This window comes from Poecilia reticulata, chromosome 16 (genome assembly GCF_904066995.2).
Source record: "Poecilia reticulata chromosome 16, P_reticulata-male-v2, whole genome shotgun sequence".
Taxonomy (NCBI): Eukaryota; Metazoa; Chordata; class Actinopteri; order Cyprinodontiformes; family Poeciliidae; genus Poecilia; species Poecilia reticulata.
Genome location: NC_088845.1, coordinates 22,349,141 through 22,369,895, shown reverse-complemented (window position 1 = coordinate 22,369,895; position 20,755 = coordinate 22,349,141). Strand labels below are relative to the sequence as shown.

The window sequence follows — 20,755 nt, the reverse complement described above, 5'->3', positions numbered from 1 at the left end:
ACTGGATCTAAATTATCTCAGTGCTTGATCGCCAAAAAAGTCAGTCAATGTTTTAATTGCTAGTTATGCTAAAAATTGAGCTCAACAAATAAAATGGGATTTTATTTTTAATATCATTGTTTGTATTTTACTATTTCATATTTTTACATGTAATTTTCAAGCTGGTTACATTTTAGAAGTGTTAAGATTTGCTGTTAACTTTGCCAGCAAATTCTTAGGATTTAGCACTTTTTTCCTTTTTTACAGATTTTATATTATTCCCGTATTATTCAAGTTGACTCTTAATTTTATAGAGTATGACTCCAGATCAAACTAAATAAATAAATAAATGGCCTCCCTGATGGGAAATTTTATTCAAATAGACTATTTCTATGTAGGAGACATATGGGCTGATAATAGATTATTTTAAATAATATTTTATGCAAGAGCATACAAAGACAGCCAAAAAGACAAATGATGCATGTGAGGAAACGTGTGGTAGACAGCCAAGTTTTTCTGCCAAGTTTAGGACAAAGAGGTCAAACCTGCACATATAAAAGTGGCAAAAGACAAAGTTAGAATGTTAATTTTATTTTCAGTCAGGGGGAAAATTTTGCAACATTAATAAATTACTTTAAACTTAAAGTAAGTAATCCTGGGCTTACATGTAGATAGATAAAATTCACAAACTTTTGACATAATCCCTACTTGTCAATAAATCTTTACAACATTTTTGTCTTCCAGCTGTCTGTAGAGTGTGTTTGATATGTAGCTGGGGTTTGTTTCACACAGTGTTCAAACTCAGCTGCTGCATCTAGCCTACTAATTTGAGTCTCATGTTTGTGGTATTAGACGCTGAAAGAGCCGTTTTAAAAAGGGTGCCTCATGTTCCCCTCAGTTTTTTAACAACTTCTACAGTAACTCCCTTTGTTGTTTTGACAAGAAAATGCAGCTTGGGAATGCCTGCAAGGTCATGTGCATTTGTGTGTGAAACCACAACTCCGAGTCTACATAGAAACTGTTTTCACGACTGCCTGTTTTGTCTGTAGGCAGATCTTTAGAGACTCTGTTTGTACTAGATCAATCAGGTCATTGTTACTGGAAAAGAATGGTGAGATGTTTATTGCTGAACCTTCAGGGTTACTGACAACGAGTACAAACGCTGCACAGAGATAAGATCAGAACTTACAGACATGCCACAACTTGAACAGCTGATGAACCCAACTGCAGCACTGAACACTTTATATTTTAGTTGACTGATAAATCCCACCAATGTTACACTGGTTTTCCTGATGCTTCTGTACAACATTTTCAGTACTTAACATTCAGACGTGTAATAAGTCTCAAAGACAAGCTAAAATAAGTCTGCTCCTTTCAATAAAACTGATGTCATATTAAAGGAATGAAATGTGTGATATTGTCAAATATAAAGATTCATCACATTTAAGTCTGGTTAAGTTTATAATGAAAAGCAGGTTTTCTGGTGGCTGCTTATTCACAGCGGTTTTAAATAAATATTTGTCAAGCTGTATTATGGCCTTCAGCTGGAATAAGCATTAGACAGATGTTTACATCCAACAATAAGATTTTATTTACTCAAAAAACAAGAGGTTCTACATTACAGACTTAGTAGCTGTAAATGTAATGCTTTTTTGATGTTACTTTCTCTAGTAAAAAAATAAATAAACTGGGTTCATGAATATTAGGATCGAAAAGTTGATCTAATCTCATGTTACCCAAGAACTCACTTTAAGAACCAAAATATTGTTCCCCCTCTGAAGTTTTGACCACATGAACATTAATATTTTGCCAAACTAAGTTTGGTAAATGGGTAAATACAGTGGTTCCCTATAAGTACTCTGTTCACAGGGGCACTGAATTTATTTATATATTTTTTATTTCAAAGTGTAGGTTTATATAATTGAAAATTAATGACTATATTGTTCTGGATTAACCCACATTTTCCTCACTTGTCTCTTTCTTTCCATTATTCTGATGTTCCAACTGCTTTATGTGACCTTTGGCATAAACTTTACATGAAGTATGCGACTCAAGTGCAATTACATTCCATCAAGAGGCCCACATATATTACTGACATGCATAATTGTAAAACCGTAATAGAATAAAAAATCTTAGGCGGTTCCGACAGACACAAAATGTTAAAGCTTTACAACAAATGATGCACGTTTCCTCACATGCATAATTTGTTTACACTTGAACAAGTGTAAAGTTGTGCAAGTTTACACTTTATAATTTCTAGTTTTAAATTCAGATCACACAGATTAAAACTAAGGTAATGTTTACAGTTCCCCATTGAAAATTGTATTTACATTTGTATGGACCAACAAGTACTGGTACACATTTATAGTTTGTTCTTTTCATCGAACGAAAAATACAAGGCAAAATGATTTCAGAAAAATGTAGCTACTCATGATCTTTTAAAGGGCTACTTATGTTGTTTTGGTCTCAAATGACAAACACACTTAAACCCAGAAAATATAAACAAGCAGTAACACAACAGAAATAAAAATTAGAAAAGGGGTCTGAAGCTCACCTAACATAAGCACTCACATGTTTATACAGTTAGTGTTTTTAGTGTGCATGCTTGGTTTGCACAAATGCAAATTGAGATAGGGTAATTTAAACCATAATTCCTGCAAAACACTGATGGTTCACTTTTGAATCTGATGCAATGATTGCATAAAGAAAAATTTCCCCATTCAGACTGGAACACATTTGTAAACCATCACAGAAGACACCTGATCAGTGGAAGGAGGCTTGGGTATGATGATTGTTCTCTATTTATCACCTGAAAAGATGCATATCGAAAACTAGATTGTGCAAAAAGAGCATTAGATGATGAGTTGTGGTTACATGTGCATGTCTATGTACAAACTTCATTTGGCTGTGACACGGTAGGACTAATTCAGTTACTCAGGGGTTGTGTACTGTATTACCTTGTAATGGCACAGAATCTCATTTTGCCCAAGGAGACACATCAATCTTTTGGATATACTGGGGAGATCAGTGTCTCTTCTGTTGAGTGCATGTGGAGAGAACACTGGAGGAACATTGTGTGTGCATGGGTGTGAAGTCTCAGGCATGTATTTGAGTGTTTCTGTGTTTGGTAATGGGGAAGAGTGAAATGGAATAAAATGTTCAGACCACTGGAGCCGAAAACTACCCATACATTGGTTTGATAAACAGCATGAAAGACCACTATAGTACAAGGCTTGAAGAAGTTTGTGTTTGTGAGAGTGGGTGCATAAGAGAGAAACAGAAATCGAGAGAGAAGGCAAGCAATGGAGTAAGCATACAAGCGTGTGTCAGGGCTAAAGTAAAGATTTTTTATTTTTTTTTGAAGAGATGTGTTTGTATGTGCTGAACATGAGCTAAAGTGTAAAATCAAAGTAGATTGTGTGTATTGTGTGCATCCAAGCATTACAACAATCCTGCACATGTATGTACGTGACCAGAAATCCTATTGTAAACACTCCTCGCTCTGCTGTAATTCTACTTTTCTGAAGTAAATCAGAACATTCTCTCCCACTTCTGTTTTTGTAATTGCTTGACAGAAGACTTTTCATTTCTGCTCCTTGAAAGAAAACGAGTTACAACCAGCACTTGTTAAAAACACAAGGTCAGGTAAAGAATGTCAAGGCAACTTGTGTACAGCTTAAAAGTTCAGAAAAAAATTCAAATAACTAAAGTAAAATGCATGTATTACCTCAGTAGTAAGACTAAAAACTCAAGATTGAAGCTGAGAAAGATTTCCTGAGATTAGTTGAAAACTTAATGAACACATTTCCACCCATAATTACATCAGTATAATACAGCAATGACAGATTACAGTTTCAATAAATCTATGATCAGAATAATAAAACAAGTTATTGATCTGGCCATGACATGGAGGAAAACTGAATTTCACAGTGTATAAACCAGTGTACCTGCACTTAGAGTGGGAGCACTTAAAAAGATACATGACGATATCTAATGTTACACAAAATTAGTGTCATCTCATCCCATTGTAACCCACAATGCTTTGGGGATATTTTCAAGCATATTTGGGAAAATAAACTATATGACATCAGCTAAATAATTAAATATTTAACCACCATCTTCCAAAGCTTTTCTACTGTAGATGCAGCAGTTGCGACTCCAACTACGAGCCTTTTTTTTAGCTGGCTAAACATTTCCAGAAACACATCTGCCCAAATAAGTGAGGATGATATCTACTGCTCCAGAGTGTTTGCCTCGGTGGTGGATGAAGAGGTCCAGGCAGCGCGATGCAAATGGCAGAAAAGAAGCCGCTCACACAGTGGGGGTTTCACTGCTAACACAAATACATTCACTATACATTCTGACATACAACCACACAGACACTATTCTGTCTCTCTGCTGGTTTTGTTTATGTAGTGCCTGTTAGTGCATATGTGCAATTTGCTACAATGACTGACGGTGACTACATAAATTAAACATTTGGCAGGAATAAAGGTCTATTAGAAATGAGCCACGAGTCTGCTAGAATTGTTTACAGTGTGAACATAAACTAACCACCGACCTGGAAGTAGAAAATAGTACACAGAAAGAGATTAATTCTGTTTAGTTTGAATAAAGCTTCCAACAATAGAATCATGCAATATTCAACACAACTTAATGGCCAGATTGAATTACCTTTCCTTTAAGTAGATAAACATGGCAACATTAGAGTATGAGGAAAAAGATCATAAAAAAAAAAAAAAAAACGACGAACTGAATAGAAGGAGCTGAACAAAGAAAAAGGGATAAAATGTTAGGACTGCAAGGTTATCCATTATGTTTCCTGGATGGATTAGGCGAGTACTTCAGAAAAACAGAAATTTACCTTCTGGAATAAAAACAATCCCAGTGAAATTAAATCCTGCAATGTTTGTCTGTATTCATGAGATGTTGAAGTTTGCATTTGTCAAACATTTCTAAGCTCAACCCAAATGGAATCTGAAGGACATAAGTATTTCATGTTAAGAAATTAAGCACACACTTCCAATACAACCGCATATCAACAGTTCACAATATGTCACATACCATCATTTGTTGGAGAAAAGCGAAGTGAAAATGTGAAACAAGTGTAGTAAATACCAAGTGCACTCAATTCACTAGCTTTTAGATTAACCTTGAGCAGCAATAACTTGAAGTAAATCTCTTGCTGCATGATTTATGACCTCTGTTTCTTGGATCAGTGTGAAACACTTCTGGCCATCTTATCTTTACAGCGTTGATTTTGCTGATGGAAGTGTAAGTCTAGGATACAAATGCATATTTATTTCCAAAAAGCTGCCTTCTTTTCAGGTGGAGGACCATGGCAAAATCTTCATTATTTTTTAACCAGTATGATGATGAGTTACTACATCTTTGTCCTGCTGCATGGCCTAATCTCAATAATGCTTATTGATAAATGAATGATTCGGGGTTGTTTTAAAGGAACAGCTGGATTTGTTATCAGCAGTCAATAGTATCCTACCAAGAGGATGAGTTTGTGTTAGTTTCCCTGCTTGTGGTAAGAAGCATTAAAGACTCAGATTACTCATTTCTGAGGTGTAGCTTTTAGGTTCTGCATCTAGTCTCGACATCTATGATCTCTGACAATCATTTTAAACATTTTACAACCATCTGCTTTTTGCTGATGAACAGTACAATTTCTATTGCTTCCAAATTGTCATAAAATGCCCTCAAGTGTCTCTAAAATATAACTGCTAGTGAGTTTTGTCTGTAAAATTGATTTACCAAACACCTAAATGCGTCAAACAGTTACCAGTGATTTGATCTGGTGATCTAATTGAATTACCAAACGCATTGAATTTCTATATATGACGTCAAATTGTGCCACACATACTGTTTAGTAAGTTTCTGTTGAAATAAAAATAAGGTATTTTATATGTTGAGCTACAGCCTACATTAAGTTAGAATCATCTAACCTATGTAATATATCTGCAGAGAGTATGTATATTTGCACAGGTTCAAACAACACTGTGGTAATCAGCAGTATTTGCCCTTAAACTACTTATTTCAATCTATGAGATGCCAGATCAGCACTAGCAGCCTGCTAGTAATTCCTCACTTGTTGAGTTAAGGAGAGATCTCAAACCACGAGTGTACTGTCAGTGTCTGTTACACTGAATCATCCGGCCTTCCTGTCTGCCCGGAGGATACACATGATGAAGATGGTTTCTGGCTTAGGGTGAGAGTAGAGGATCATTACCACCAGTGTTTAGCACAACTTCATGCAAATGAACAAGATACTGACAGCCAGAAAAAGCAAGTAAATGGAGAATGGGAACAAGACAGCTAATGAAATGTAACGACCTGTAACACATTTAGAAATTGTGTGAAAGAAGGGGTGCATGGAAAAAAAGAAAAACTGAGAAGTAGCTCACAAAAATATACTGGCCTGGGTGATTATTGAGTATTTTGGGGCAAGAATATATTTGATGCATATCAGAGTAAATAGAAACTTTTAACTCAATTCTAAAATAGAAAACAAAAAAAACCAACTTGTAACTCAGGAACTACAAGTAAACTTTGAGGGATGAAAAATGCATTAAAACCCACTGAAGAATATGAAATATTCCATGTTCTGGATTGAGATAGCTTCTACTTTTTCTTATTGCTCTGCTGACATGAGAAATGTCACACAATGAACAAACAGATCTGCACTTATTCAACTCAAACATCTACAAGTTCTTGCAATTGGACTCTTAGTGCCCCTACAGAGCAGGTTTTTTGCTTTGTTCTTTTTTCACTGAGCTGAAGTTGAGTAGTAGCGTTCACTGTTGCATCAGAGTAATATTCACCAACAATGTGCTCTACAAAGTTGACTTTGATGAGTATCCAGTACCAACAGTGGAGATGGGAAGAAAGATTAAAACAAAACGTGATCTCAAAACAAACCGATGACAGAGTGGATAATTTCTTTGATCCAGAAAGGAGCAATTTTTGCAGAAAAAGTACACTGCAAAATTAGTGCATTGAAGTTTTCTTATTATTGGATCAGAATATGATATAATAGAAATATATGACTGGTATCATACTGTGAGTTCCACGTTGATCTATATGGCCACAGAGTTGTATTGCTGCAGAGTCGTTTGAAAATGGATTTCTGTACCCAAAGTACCGTATTTTCCGCCCTATAAGGCGCACCTAAAAACCTTCAATTTCCTCAAAAGCCGACATTGCGCCTTATAATCCGGTGCGCCTTATATATGGACCAATATTAAGCCACAACAGGTCTAGCAACTACGGTAAGCAGCTGCCGACTTCATTTTGCCCGTAGAAGCAGAAGCGCGCGGTGCATGCTCGGATAGTTGTCAGAATTATGGTTTGTTAATAAAGTTTGACTGACCTATCTACCTACCGACCTGATAATCAGATCGTCTGCAGGTCATTTAACACCACGTTCTCCACAAACATGCTGTGCGTGAACGGAGAAGGGTGACCATCGTCCGGCCACGCCCCAGCCCAGTCGCGGAAGGCTCTCCTCGCCGACCGAGGAGGGGGGTGGGGCGGGGAAGAGAGGCAGAGACTGCGGCGGCAGCGTGTCAGTTGGTCAGTGTTACCCTGAAAGCAGTTGGGCACAATATGGCAACACCGTGAATGAAACAATGACTGGGGCAGCCTACTATATAAAGTACTCAGGGACCACTTTATTATTACACATCCACATTTGTACGGGACGGGTGGCAACCCAAACTGTAGCGTCTTTTCTATGCGCCTTATAATACGGTGCGTCTTATATATGAAAAAAAGTTTTAAAATAGGCCATTCATTGAAGGTGCGCCTTATAATCCGGTGTGCCTTATAGTGCGGAAAATACGGTAAATATTTTTTTGTGCCCGCATGGAACCAAAAATCTGTTATTCTGAGGTTTAACAACCATTAACAAATGAAATATTTAATAGATCAGTCATCATTTGAAGCAGGTTAGAAATAATTGCTAAAAGAGAAAAAAAAATCACTTATTTATTTTGGGTTGATTGTCATATTCCAATCCAAGAATCTAAACAGTGAAACGTTAGCATTTTTTCCTTGCAATTTTGATGATTATTGCTTACAGATAATGAAAACCCAAAATGATGTCTCTCAGAAAATCAGAATACTGTGGAAAATGTCATTAATGGAAACTTATGGTGTCACACCCTAATCAGCTAATTAACTCAAGACACCAGCAAAGGTTTCATGAGCCTTTAAGCAATCTCTCTCTGAGTCAGAAGACAGTCATCGACACCCTTCATAAGGACGGTAAGCCATAAAAGGTCATTGCTGAAGAAGGTGGTTCGAATACTAGCCAGGGGCAACAAATTTTGCATTCCCAGTGTCAAACCACTCATGAACCAGAGACAACGTCAAAGGCGGTAGGGAGAAAATAAACTGGACTAGCGAATAAATTCTGCATTTCATTTGGAAATCAAAATCCCAGGGTATCAAAGAAGAACAGTGAGGGACAAAATCCATAATATTAGAAGTCCAGTGAGTAGTTTCCACAATCAGTGTTAGAAATTGTGTGAATGTCAGGCCATTTTGGGGTGCCGTGTCATACTGATTTTGGTCCACTGTGTTTTTTGAAGTCCACAGTCAATGCAGCCTTCAACCAGTACATTCTACAGCATTTGATGCTTCCCTCTGTATATAAGCCTTATGGAGATTGATTTTGTTTTAAAGCAGGACTCTGCCAAAGATGCCAAAAGCTGGTTTAACCACCACGGTGTTCCTGTTCTTGATTGGCCAGCAAACTCCTCTGACCTGAACCCTACACAAACTCTATGGGCTGTTGTCAAAACTAAGATGACCTGAAGGCAGCTATCACAGCAATATGGGCTTCCATTAAACCTAAGCATTGCCACAGGCTGATGGTATCTATGTGATGCCACATTAATGCAGTAACAAGAGGAGACCCAAACAAGTATCGAGAGATTTCTGAAAAGTAATCATACTTTTCAGAAATCTGACATTTGTGCTTAAAACATCTGTTTTTGAGTGGTCTAATTTGATATTCAGATTTTTTGACACTGAATTATGGGTTTTCATAAAATTTTTATATTTTAGCCTGTTAATGAATCTATAAATTTCACTTTCTGAGATGACTGGCAAGAAATAACGGACACGCGATATTAGTTTTTTTTAGATGTACTAAAACATTTCATAAAACTACTAAAATGTACAAATTCAGATGAAGTTTTGTTTGGTTCTTGTATAGTTTTTGTGGACTGAATCTTATACTCAAGCTTTTGTTAATCTATGTATGTAATAAAGAGATTTTCTAATTACTAAGCTAAAAGTTAATAGAAGGTTGATGATGTTCCTTTATTACAAAGCCAGAGGCTATTGAAGGCCTAGCTGGACTAAGTTGAATGTGTTTTCTGATGGGTGCTAAAATTACCTTGGTAAAAAAATTTAAAAAAAAGAAGCCAATCTAATTTGGATTTAATAGGTGCAAATGAAATTAATATGCAATCTAATGAAACTAATATTGTGAATCAATTTGAACACAAAATTAAATTTTCATGGTTGGTCCCAAGTGAGATACTATGCTATAGTGTTGTGAGGATCTGCACTAATAAAGTGAATATGATAATAAAGAAGGTTCATCTGTCATACCCAGACAGTGTGCAGAGTAATTTGAAAGGAGAAATGGGTTTTGTGCAAGAAAATTAATCTTCAGGTAATCAATGTCTACACTGAAAAGTATCTGAAGGTTTTAGAAGTGCAACAAAAAAGTATTTTGTGTCCTCTGGTGGTTCCTTTTTACCTTGATTTAAACATTTTGTCAACTTCCAACTATCTTAGTTCATAAAAAGATGAACTGATATAGCAGTATTAAATATAAACTCTGAACACTTTAAGGAGAAACTGAATATTTTGAGTCTGACTAAACTCAAAAGTTTAAGTCAAACTCAACATTAAAAAGGTTTATAGTAAATCTTTTTAATGTGTGGACTCAGCAACATAACAGGAACTGAAAACAAAAATGATTAACTGGAAGTAGTTAATTTCCAGGTTTTCTGTGCACTAGAGTTGTGGATAACAATAAGAGTCTGCGGTGAAAGGTTTTTATTTTATACCCAGTATGACTCCTTCAGCACAGACATTGCCAATAGACCTGAAAACTCCAGGAAAAGTTTCCGTCTTCTAACAACATGGGCAAAAAAAATAAAAAATCCTGACCAAGCTTGTTTTACAATGTGGCATCAATCAGCCTTTTAAGTGTACTCAGAGGACTTTAAAGTCTTGTGTAGTATTTATTTCTTATTTGGTTAAAGTAGTTACTTTTTTAAGGAAGGGATTTTTTTGGCCCTTTTTGTAAGAAGACATAACTTTTTCCTAGCGTTTTCAGGTCTATTTGCTATTATAGCAAAATGTCTGTACTTAAGGAATCAAAATGGTTATAAAATAAAAATCCATGACCACAAATCTACAGACTCCTATTATTTTTTCCAACTTTAATGCACATAAAACCTGAAAATTAACTACCTCCAGGTAATCCTTTTTGGTTTTAAATTACTGTTATGTTGCTCAGTTCGGTGATCAAAAAAAAGGTTAATGGTATATATTTACATCAAACTTTTTTAGTCAGATTCAATAGAAGAGAGGAAATCTTCCAAATACCTAGCTACACACAAGGATGAAGAAATGTATCATTTAGTTGAACCTAAATTTGTTCACCTTTAATCTCATGTAAATTATTTAAGATTAAAGACTTTTGAGGACTTAAAACTTCCTGCGGATAAACTCCAATCCAAAGGAAAACATCAGTTTGACATTTAGCAAGACAACATGAGCAAGGAAGAGCTTAAATGATTCCACATGCTCACACAAAGACAAATTAGCAACAAATCAAAGACAGGCCACACGCACAACAGTGCTCTGTGACGCAGGGAGAGTTTGGAAGAATGAGTGATGTTGTAGATGTGAATACCACTCGCTACAGAAGGATCTCTGTTTCAGCAGCTGACGAATATAACCAATGATGTCACTACCATCTCGGCCAGATGCAATCAAAACAGATTTTGTAAAAAAGAAAAGGCACATAAAGAACTCATTCTGTCTCATTTTTCCTCATTTCCTGACATGAAAACCACACCAAATTAGGGACACCAGTTCTAAAATATCTGAACAAAAAGCTGCCTTTAGCTGATATTTTTAGTACTTAAAGGTTTATTTTTGGGAAATTTGGTCAACAATTAATTTATCTTGTCAAGCACATGTGTAAATACACTGTTTCACATGTGACATTCCAGTGTAAAGAGCAAAACAGGGAGCTTTATTTGCAGCCAGTTGGACATGCTTGGAAAAAAAAAAAAAAAAAAAAAAAAGAGGGCACACAGTGCCCCTGCTGGATGGAGTCTGACAAAAGACTGACATCTGAATACATTCTTCAAGATACAGCACAGCACAGAATTATTAACAACTCATGCTTTGAGGTAGTAAAAAAATATACAAAAAGTAAAAAACGATTACAGGCTTGATCTGCTAATCTTAAGCCTAGCTCCATAATAATAATAATAATAATAATAATAATAATAATAATAATAATAATAATAATAATAATTCAATGTTGAATAGATTGATGATTACTGTTGGAAGCACATATACTGGGGCATCTGAAGCCTCTATTTCAAGATGCCTTTTAAGCCTTGAAATTGTTGTTTGTGATGTTTTAAAAAGACATTCAAAGTAAGAGTGCTCAGATTGAAAATTATATTAAGAGATATCTGCAGCACAAACAGGACCAACAATGAGCTCCATGGGTAAGAGTCAAGAGGACTTAACTTGACTGAAATAAAGATAGAAAAACGTATTTTCTTTAAAGAAAACTTTTAAATGGTAAAGGAAAACATGTTTTGTGAACCTAGAGCAGAACAGCTTGGGAGTAGCAGTGGAGATTTTGTAAGTGAGTGACAAGTCTCTTATGAAAAAGAAACGTGAATCTCAACTAACACTTGAAAGAGGTTTTGCATGCCTCTTCTAGTGAAAGCATCAGACACATCAAATAAATGTTAAAACACAAATACAATCCAGGTTGTTCGGAGAGAAATCTGTTGAAAAAGCCTCGTGCTTTTTTCAAGAGGATAAAAGCACGAGGCACAGATCTCACATCACCTTATGCCGACTGAAAGGTAGATAGTTTTAATTAGTTAATAATGAATCCCGACCTAAAACAAAGTAAAAACCGTCATTATGACCTCTAATATGCCAGTACAAAAATAACTTAAAAGGTGGAACAAACACAACCTGCTTTGAGAACACAAAAATAATACAAATGAGTGTTTTTGGCAAAGATTCTACAGCATATTTGTTGGAAAAAAGTTGTGTACCTGTATCTAAGGCGATGTTTGAGAAAACACAACGGATATTACAAAAGTCACCTTTGACTGAGGTTGAATTAATTGATATTTAGTAAAATACGTCAGACGTGCTGTGTCTAACCTTGAAGAAAGTTTTGATTTGGTGCGTCATTTTCACAATAGGGGTAGTAATGTTTGAATACTAATGTTTATATCAAATGTCTCAGTAAGACTGCTGAGTAGGGGCATGTCCAGCTAGTTTTTAAAGAGAGCTAAAAATAAAAACTATTAAAAATGATTGTCACAAATATAAAAACCCAGGTGGGAAGCAGGCTGGAACACAAAGTGAGTGGCTCATGGCACGAAAGTTGTAGATTGATGTAACCATAAATGCATAAGACACAAAAACAATTCTGTTAAAATTCAAAAGCTCTAACCATAACAGCAAACGCAATTTACAGTGTCTAAATTTTATATCTTCTGTGTTTAAAGCACAGCGTAAACATGCACAATACACACAACTTATTAGATGTGTGTATGTGTCTGCATCACACGAGTACATTGTCCTACATGTTTCAAAAATGTTCTGCCTTAGACGCTCGACATAGCTCAGTTTTCACGATGATTTAAGATATTGTACCTATTTATTTACAAAAATGTTTGATATAGTTTCAGTGTTGATTAATTATACAATTATAAAGCAAAGAATCAAATCTTCATTAAAGCATTAACTGCCATTTTTTTTCAAAATAGATTTAAAATAAAAAAAAACAACAACCAAAAAAGCAATTGCTGCAGAATACCAATTTAAAATGCATTTTTGAAGAAAATTGCCCCTTTTTAAGCTTCCTGACCTGAGCAGCTGTCTTACATTAACAGAGATCCCCACATGAGAAATTTTGCACTAGAAATGGATTATACGGTGTTAAAATTTCCCAAGCTGGCAAAGTCAGCTAACAACAGCTGGCACTATACTAAGACATTAAGTTGCTAATAGCTGCTAATAGCTGATGTCTAATCAAGAAACCCTGCAAAACTAAGTCATATTTATGCACAAACAGCTGACTGAATAAAATTGGCTCATTTTAGGCGATTCTTGCTTCACACAGTAAAAATGCACAAAACAGAAGAAAAGACAGAGGGCAACTAAAGTATCAATGTCTCATTTAGACATTGGATCGGTTCACAAAAAGGTTCTAAAGTACAGATTCATAAAAACTGTTTTTTTAATATGTTGCACTTACAACATATAATGTGGGAGTTTAATCTTTTCCCAATAATGACTGGTAATAAATATATAAGCACGCAAAAGGTCCCCTAATAACAAGCATGAAGATGTAAATTTATTAGATTTATTGCTACAAAGTGAAGCATCTCCAGCATTATGATAACGACCAAAGTAATCATAAAACACCAATTCTAGTTATATAGATGTAATAAATAATGAGTCATGACCTAAAGAAAAGCCCATATTTCTCTTTGCAGGTTGCTCTCTCTGTTAAATGCTGCTGTAATAAGCTAAGAGGGTTCAAGGGCATTAGTAGAAATTCCTGAGAAATTATCGAACTATCAAACAGAGAGAAAAAAAAAGTAGTCTAAGGCTTCTTAGCAAGGTAAGAAAAAAATATTAAAACTCTGGGATTCTGGGTTTAAACTCTGGGTTTTACTGGGATCTTGCAAAAATGCTGGGAATGTGTATGATTTGGGTAAAACGCATATATATATATATATATATATATATATATATATATATATATATATATATATAAATAAAAATCCTCTCTTTCCTAAAGGAACACAATATACGTATCTGTAAAACATTTCCTTCATTGTGGTAGAGGGTCACCTTTGTGACAGGCAACTGATGGGTTACCATCAGTAGAAATGTAGCACCATTGGATTGGTCTGATATAACCATTTTTAACAAGGCCACTGAGTGTAGACCATATAGATTACAAAAACAAACACGTTTGTGTAAGCGCAGTGAAATTAACCTATAAAAATGTGTCAGTGTTTGTTCATGCTAACATCTAAAAACAAGAATGTCTCCCCCCTTTGTTCTTGAATTGAGAAAATTTGAAAATAAGTCTATGTAAATGGTGTGTGAAAAGTAATGTATTTTTAATATTTCAACAATTTATTGTTTTTCAGAAAAAGTATTAGAAATTCAACAGATATGCCTTTGACAAATAGAGCAACAAAAATTGTAATAAATAACATACAATATTCCAGCTCTAAAAATAAGTGCAACTGAGCCAGCATATCCCTCTGCTCCTATTAGAGGAAAAAAAAGGTCCTGCACTTGTTTTCTGTCTATTAAAGTTCATTTGCATTTAAGAAATAGGATTATATGTAGATATGTATAGCCACATACTACATAAATCCAAAGCATAGCCTGTAAATGGATAAAATTAGAGGCACAACAAACAGCCCGGAGGAGCTGTGTGGTTGAGCAAATAAAGCCGGAGAGCACGTAAACATACATGCATACACACGCACGCACGCACACACACACACACACACACACACACACACACACACACACACAGTGAACTGTAACAGCAGGGAGGCACTGGAGCAGAATTCAGATAGAGCTGAATATTTTATGAGCTGTGTTCTCTGTTTGCAACTCTGAGTCCTACCCAGTGTTAATGGAGATGATTTCAATCAGAGGGTTCTTTCTAATCTTCGGCAAGTCCAATCTTGCACCTCCAAGTCTCCGTCCACCATCTTTCTTCTGACCCAGCAGGCGAACAGAGTGACCTGGTGACACATGGTGACAAATCAAACTTTATTATGCTAAAAATCTTGGTGGATGGTAAAGGCAATTAAACATAAAAAAACACCCACCATGATGGTGGGTGTTATATATATATAAGCAATCATCATTATTACTACACACTACAACCATTTGTCCTGCAACAATCCCTTAGCTTCTTTGGTAAAGTAGTCCTTGGCTTTGGCATGATTCTATGCCATAAACAAAAAGAAGAGCATTTTGAAAGATGTTTGTTACATCTTTAATGAAACTAAAAGCTGTCTTAGAAAGCATTATACTATAAAGCCTGAAAATCTTTAAAACAGAAACACATCGCAGTCTCAAAATACAAATACTGCTATAAAAATGGGTGTATGAGAATGAAAGTTGATCAATATCATAACTTGCAATTTTGATAAATTCCATAAACAATGTAATAATTGCTTTCAATCTTTTGTGCTTTTAGCTTACCTGTGCTGCATAGTTCTGTTTTACAGTTTGTGTTGTCTTGATTTTGGTCACAGGAAGTAAAATAACTACTACTTTGTGAAAAAGTATTGGTCTACGGCAATGTAACAACTCATAATGTCCAATTATTCGAATCTGATTCAAGGTAAGGACAAGTCTCACCCTTCTACTATACTGTAACCTAGGGAGACGTAGATCATTAAGTTTTTCTGTGTGCTTTTTGCACCAAACTAAATTCAAATCAATGTTTTTTGCTTTGGAAAGTATTTGACTTGACTTGAAAGAACATGCATTTGGGACATGAAACATAATATACATTGCGGTAAGTAGGGCACCAATTTGCATAAATTAATTCCTATAATTATTTTCAAGCTATTACAACTGCAGACAATGAAGGGTACACATGAATTAATGACTTGGTCCAATTACGGGTTTCTACTCCATTCAGATTTTATATTAGGTACAAACTGCTTCTAATGTACTGCTTTTGATGTATAATTTTTGGGGCTATTGCAAAGTTACACACACAATTGAAAAGTCACCAACGTCCATATTTTGATGAGTGTAAATAAAATGATGAAGCCTCCTTGCTCTACCATCCAACAGGGTACCAGCTGTAGGTGTGCAAAATGAAGGCACTGAGGGATGGAATTGTCTTCCTGTTTTCATCCGCTCTACATGAGTCTCCAGGGAGGGAGGGATCAGGCTGGGAAGCACAGTTATCAATTGGTAGATAAAAATGACAATCTGCCCCAGTGGAGGACAAAGAGCCAATCAGTGAGCCGTGACTGCTCGTAATATCCCAGAACAAGCAAGGAAATGAGTAACGTTCCCCAGTGGAAAACAGCTGAGACTTTGAGCACATTTGGCCGTCCTTTCTTCAAAATCTCAGAGTCTACGTGTCAGGATGAGACAAGGACACAAAACTGTTGTATGTTCATAAACAACAGTAGCTAGTCTGTTTTATTATTGCTAACCAATTAAAAGCTGAGCATATGAGCAAACCTGTCCTGATAAAAAGACGCTAAGGGTCTCACTGAGTTTAAGTAATATTTAATGATAAAAAATAAGGGGAAAAAAATAATTTATTTCAATTTGCTTCAAAATGCAGCATAAATAAACTATCCAAATGTATAATTAGTTGGGATATATCAGGAGATAGCAATTACCTAAATTACCTTGGTGGTGGATGTTGCAGATGTTTCTCCAATTATAAAAATAAAACACCCCTGAAAATGAACAGAATTTGTGAATGTGACCACAGACCGAGACCGGAGAAATAATCTCAATACCAGCAGGGAATCACTCCAGGAATATTTCCAAAGCCTAATTCAATTTGAGAGCCCGGGCGTGCATAAATGAGGGGCAACAAATAAAATAGCCATCATGAGTTGCTGAACAAAAGAAAATAAAGCTTCCCCATCTATCATTTCAATTACAAAGCTTACAAAGGCCAACTGTTGTGACATCACCACACAGAGGAAGACACATCATTGAGCCACATTTTGTTGATATTGATTGTGTTCCTCCTCATTCCTCTTGTGCCCCTTTTCCAATCTGCCCTTGTTCCTTTCTCCTGATCATAAATACAAACCAACATAAATCTTTCTCTGCAGTCATAAGGGCCCATTAAAACATTGCAGAGAAAATGAGGAGATGGGTATACAGGTGAATGAATAGAATTTGACAGAAATATATGAAAGATGTACAAGACAGCAGGATGGATGGATGGTAACAGAGGCAGATTTCTGAAAGGATGACCTGTCGACCTGTGTGATATCTTTTAAGTGGTTGGTCCTGTTGTGCTCACTCCTTCAATTGAAAATCAGTGTGTAGGATTTAAGGGGGATGGGGACAGTTGGGAGCTGAAGTAAATGAGGAGGGAGAAAAAAATGTTCCCATATTTTCCCAATCTAACCATTTGTACAGTGTTGCGTTTAATCTGTTTAATGCTTTTTTAAATTAATTTTTCCATTACAAATAACATTTCCTAATAGTTTCGTTATCGGTACTAGTAGGATGTCACAAGAGATAAGCAATGCATAATTTTTATAGTTGGAACAAAAAATGCCAAATAACTTAACTGTCCATTACATTTCTATAATTTCAAATGTTTAAATCAAAATCTTTTAAGTTATCTTTCAACTGCAAGATGTTTACATTGGATTAAGTTATAATTTGTACAGCCTTCTCACCTTTTTTTTATTCTTGTTACATTGGTATGTACCTCTACTTTAGGAACATTTTAATGTAGACATTCGTTTTGATAAACTTTCATTCTGCCACCTTGAACTTGTTTGGTGGCAGAATGCCTTGCAATGTTCCTTAATGCAAAGTGTTTGAAAAGAGCTTAAACATCAGCAAAGCTTAAAAGCTTTGAAGCTTGACAGGTACAAACTCCACACAGCTTCATCATATCGTTTTTTTAGAGAGGCTCATGGAGCATTAAAAAACTCCTCTACATTTCTTCTGATCACTTTCTACAAATGTGAATATATCTGCTTGTCTTAGAAGAAGACAAGCAAGACAAGCAAAAGAAGATTTTCTATTTTCTGAATAGAAAATCTTAATTTCCTTATCATATGTACTTTATTTTCTTCAGCACTGACATTTGCAAACAATGTGTTTATAATGGTGAACCGACATCAAAAGGTTATGTGGGCAGCAGTTTACCTTCACACATACATTAAGCTGTCAAAGCTTTCCTACTTCTTTCTATTCCAACAATTTTATTACTAAAGCTTTGCAGTTTCTGGTCACAAAAAAGAGATGTTGATGAAGGACTAATCTCCAAAACAAATTAACAATGTTTAATTTTGTATTTATAATAGCACAATTAAAATAATTTTGCCTAATTTTGGTGTGGGCCTCTTAAAACATTTTACTGCTTATTTAAAGTGTTTTCTTCTTCCTAAACAGAATTTTTCGGCTGTGCACAGCAAAAAACAAAAACAGGAAATCCAGCCATTTTTCCTTTTAGAGAAGTAAATCTTACAGTTGTCAATGTTTCATTTTTATGTATGCACCACTGGGGTAAAAAAAAAAAAAATACTAAGGGTAGTCACAGATGTGTCCACAGTTAAAGAGTAAATTAGCATCTGGCACAGTTAAAAAATCTATCTGTGTAAGCAAACTTGGAACAATGAAAGCCCTCTAACACCCACCAAACCACTAATGCTGTAAAATGGTTAGCAACACAAGACTGAGCAGCGGTAATTGTAATTTGTGCAACTGTATAAATTATGTCAATACATACTAATTAAACCCGACTGAGGTATTGCAAGGCACTTTCACAGGCATAAAGAAATGATATACACTGAACTTTTTTTCTGAACAGAATGGATAGTTTCACTGCCTAAAGTTCATAAAAGCATAGTGTGTACTTGTGTCACGTGGAAAACAGACCTGCAAGCAATTCTGGCTCAGAAAAGACATGCAACTATTACCAGTTCATTGACGTTAGTGTTTTAGTAGCCATTACGAAAGGCAAATCCCCCATCTTAAAGGGTTTATGCCCAGGCCTCCAAGACAAGAAAACAGCTCTCAGTTTATACGAGGTCATAAAGGACTGTAATGATACTGGGGAAATTGGTTTCTGTGGAGGAGGTGATGGTGGGAGGAGAAAGAGAGAAGGTAAAATGTGACGAAAAAAAAAAAAGGATCAAAAAAGGCTTGGAAGAGGGTGCAAATGGGAAATAGATGGGATGGGTTAAACCAGAAAAAACCTTAATCAGAAAGAATGAAGAGGGTGCGGGGGGGGAGCATCGTCTATGCATCCTCGCATTAACTATAAGCAGGCAATTTAAAGGTGATGGCACATTTTAAAAATCAAGCCTTAGTTCAGCTGTCCTTCATTAAAATGAAGCCTGCAGTGCACACTGATAGACTTACACAAGCAGTCCAAACTCAATCTGTTTTTTATTAGAAAAACAGCTGGGGGTGTATGACAGCTTGACTGGACTCCCTCACTGGAAACTCTCTGACCTTCATTAAACTGTTAAGTGCAGTGGTTCACTAACAGTTTAAATGGATGACCTAATCAGTGACATGTGAGCCTGTCAATAAGCTTAACACGTGAAAAAGATCTTTTTAACAAGCACCTCAGTCAGCTAAACCAATATTAATTACAAACACATTTCCCCATCATTAATCTTCAAAATGTAAGAATGCTGATATGCATTTGCTTAAAAAAACTAAAAATGATCCCATCATAAAACACTAATGATTTAAATAGTGTGAAAGATGTTAGAATAAATCAGAGTAATAATTAGGGAACTCTTCTTAATTCATGAGATAGTCACTTACATCACTTTATGCCCTAATGCTCTGTTGCGCAGTCTTCTTTATTGGAAATAGATATGCAGTGTCTTGTAAAAGTATTCATACATCTCCAACCTTTTCATATTTTGTTGAACTTTTCAACTGGTTTTCAACTTTGGACAAAGTGTCCCAACTGCTTTTAGGTCTTGACTTGCAATGGTCCAAATATGCTTTGATCTAAACTAGCACTCCCAAATCTTGGTCCTCGGGGTCCACTGTCCTACATGTTTTAAACGTTACCCCACTGCATCACACTGATTCATATGATCACATTATCTCCTTAGCATGCCTCGAACTGTTGCAGAACCCTGTTAATCACTCATTCATTTAAGTCATGTGTGCAGCACCAGAGAAACGCCAATAACATGAACGCCCTTGTTGAGAACATCTGATCTAAACCATCACCTTGCAGCAATGATTGTATGTTTAGTTCTGCTCTGATAGATGATGAACCTCAAGGTTTTTTTCCAGGATTGTCCTATGTTTAGTTCCACTTAGCCTCCCATAAAAACTGATCAGTTTCTCTGTCCCTGTAGAAGAACAACATCTTTTTAGCATGATGCATTCATATCCATGTTTCACTGTGTGTACAGTGCTGTGCAGTGGTAGTTGCTCGTCTGACATTGTGTTTTCTATATGGATTACTTTTTGTGTCATTTGACCAAAGGAGCTTCTTCCATCTTACGGCTTTTGGCACACTGCAACTAAAACAACTTATGGCTGAAACAACAGCTTTCTTCTTGCCACTCCTGCACCTAGGTCAGTTTGAGGACAACCAACAAGAAGTTGTCAACTAATTGTCCAAATCAATCTCGGTAGCTCTTCTAGAGTTTGCGTTCAACTATCACACTAAATCCCAATAAAATACATTGAAATGAATGGCTGAAATGTGGAAAAAATGTAAGAAAAAAGA

At 35.7% G+C, this 20,755-nt stretch overlaps 1 protein-coding gene across 3 annotated transcripts in view; it reads right to left on the bottom strand.

The window, feature by feature from the left end:
- Positions 1-20,755, bottom strand: part of cdkal1 (CDK5 regulatory subunit associated protein 1-like 1) — a 209,019-nt gene that overhangs the window by 134,882 nt on the left and 53,382 nt on the right. For all 3 annotated transcript variants that reach the window (XM_081597191.1, XM_081597190.1, XM_081597192.1), the window contains exon 7: positions 14,939-15,059. In XM_081597191.1, the coding sequence (XP_081453317.1) occupies positions 14,939-15,059 (121 nt within the window). The remainder of the gene's footprint in view (positions 1-14,938; positions 15,060-20,755) is intronic.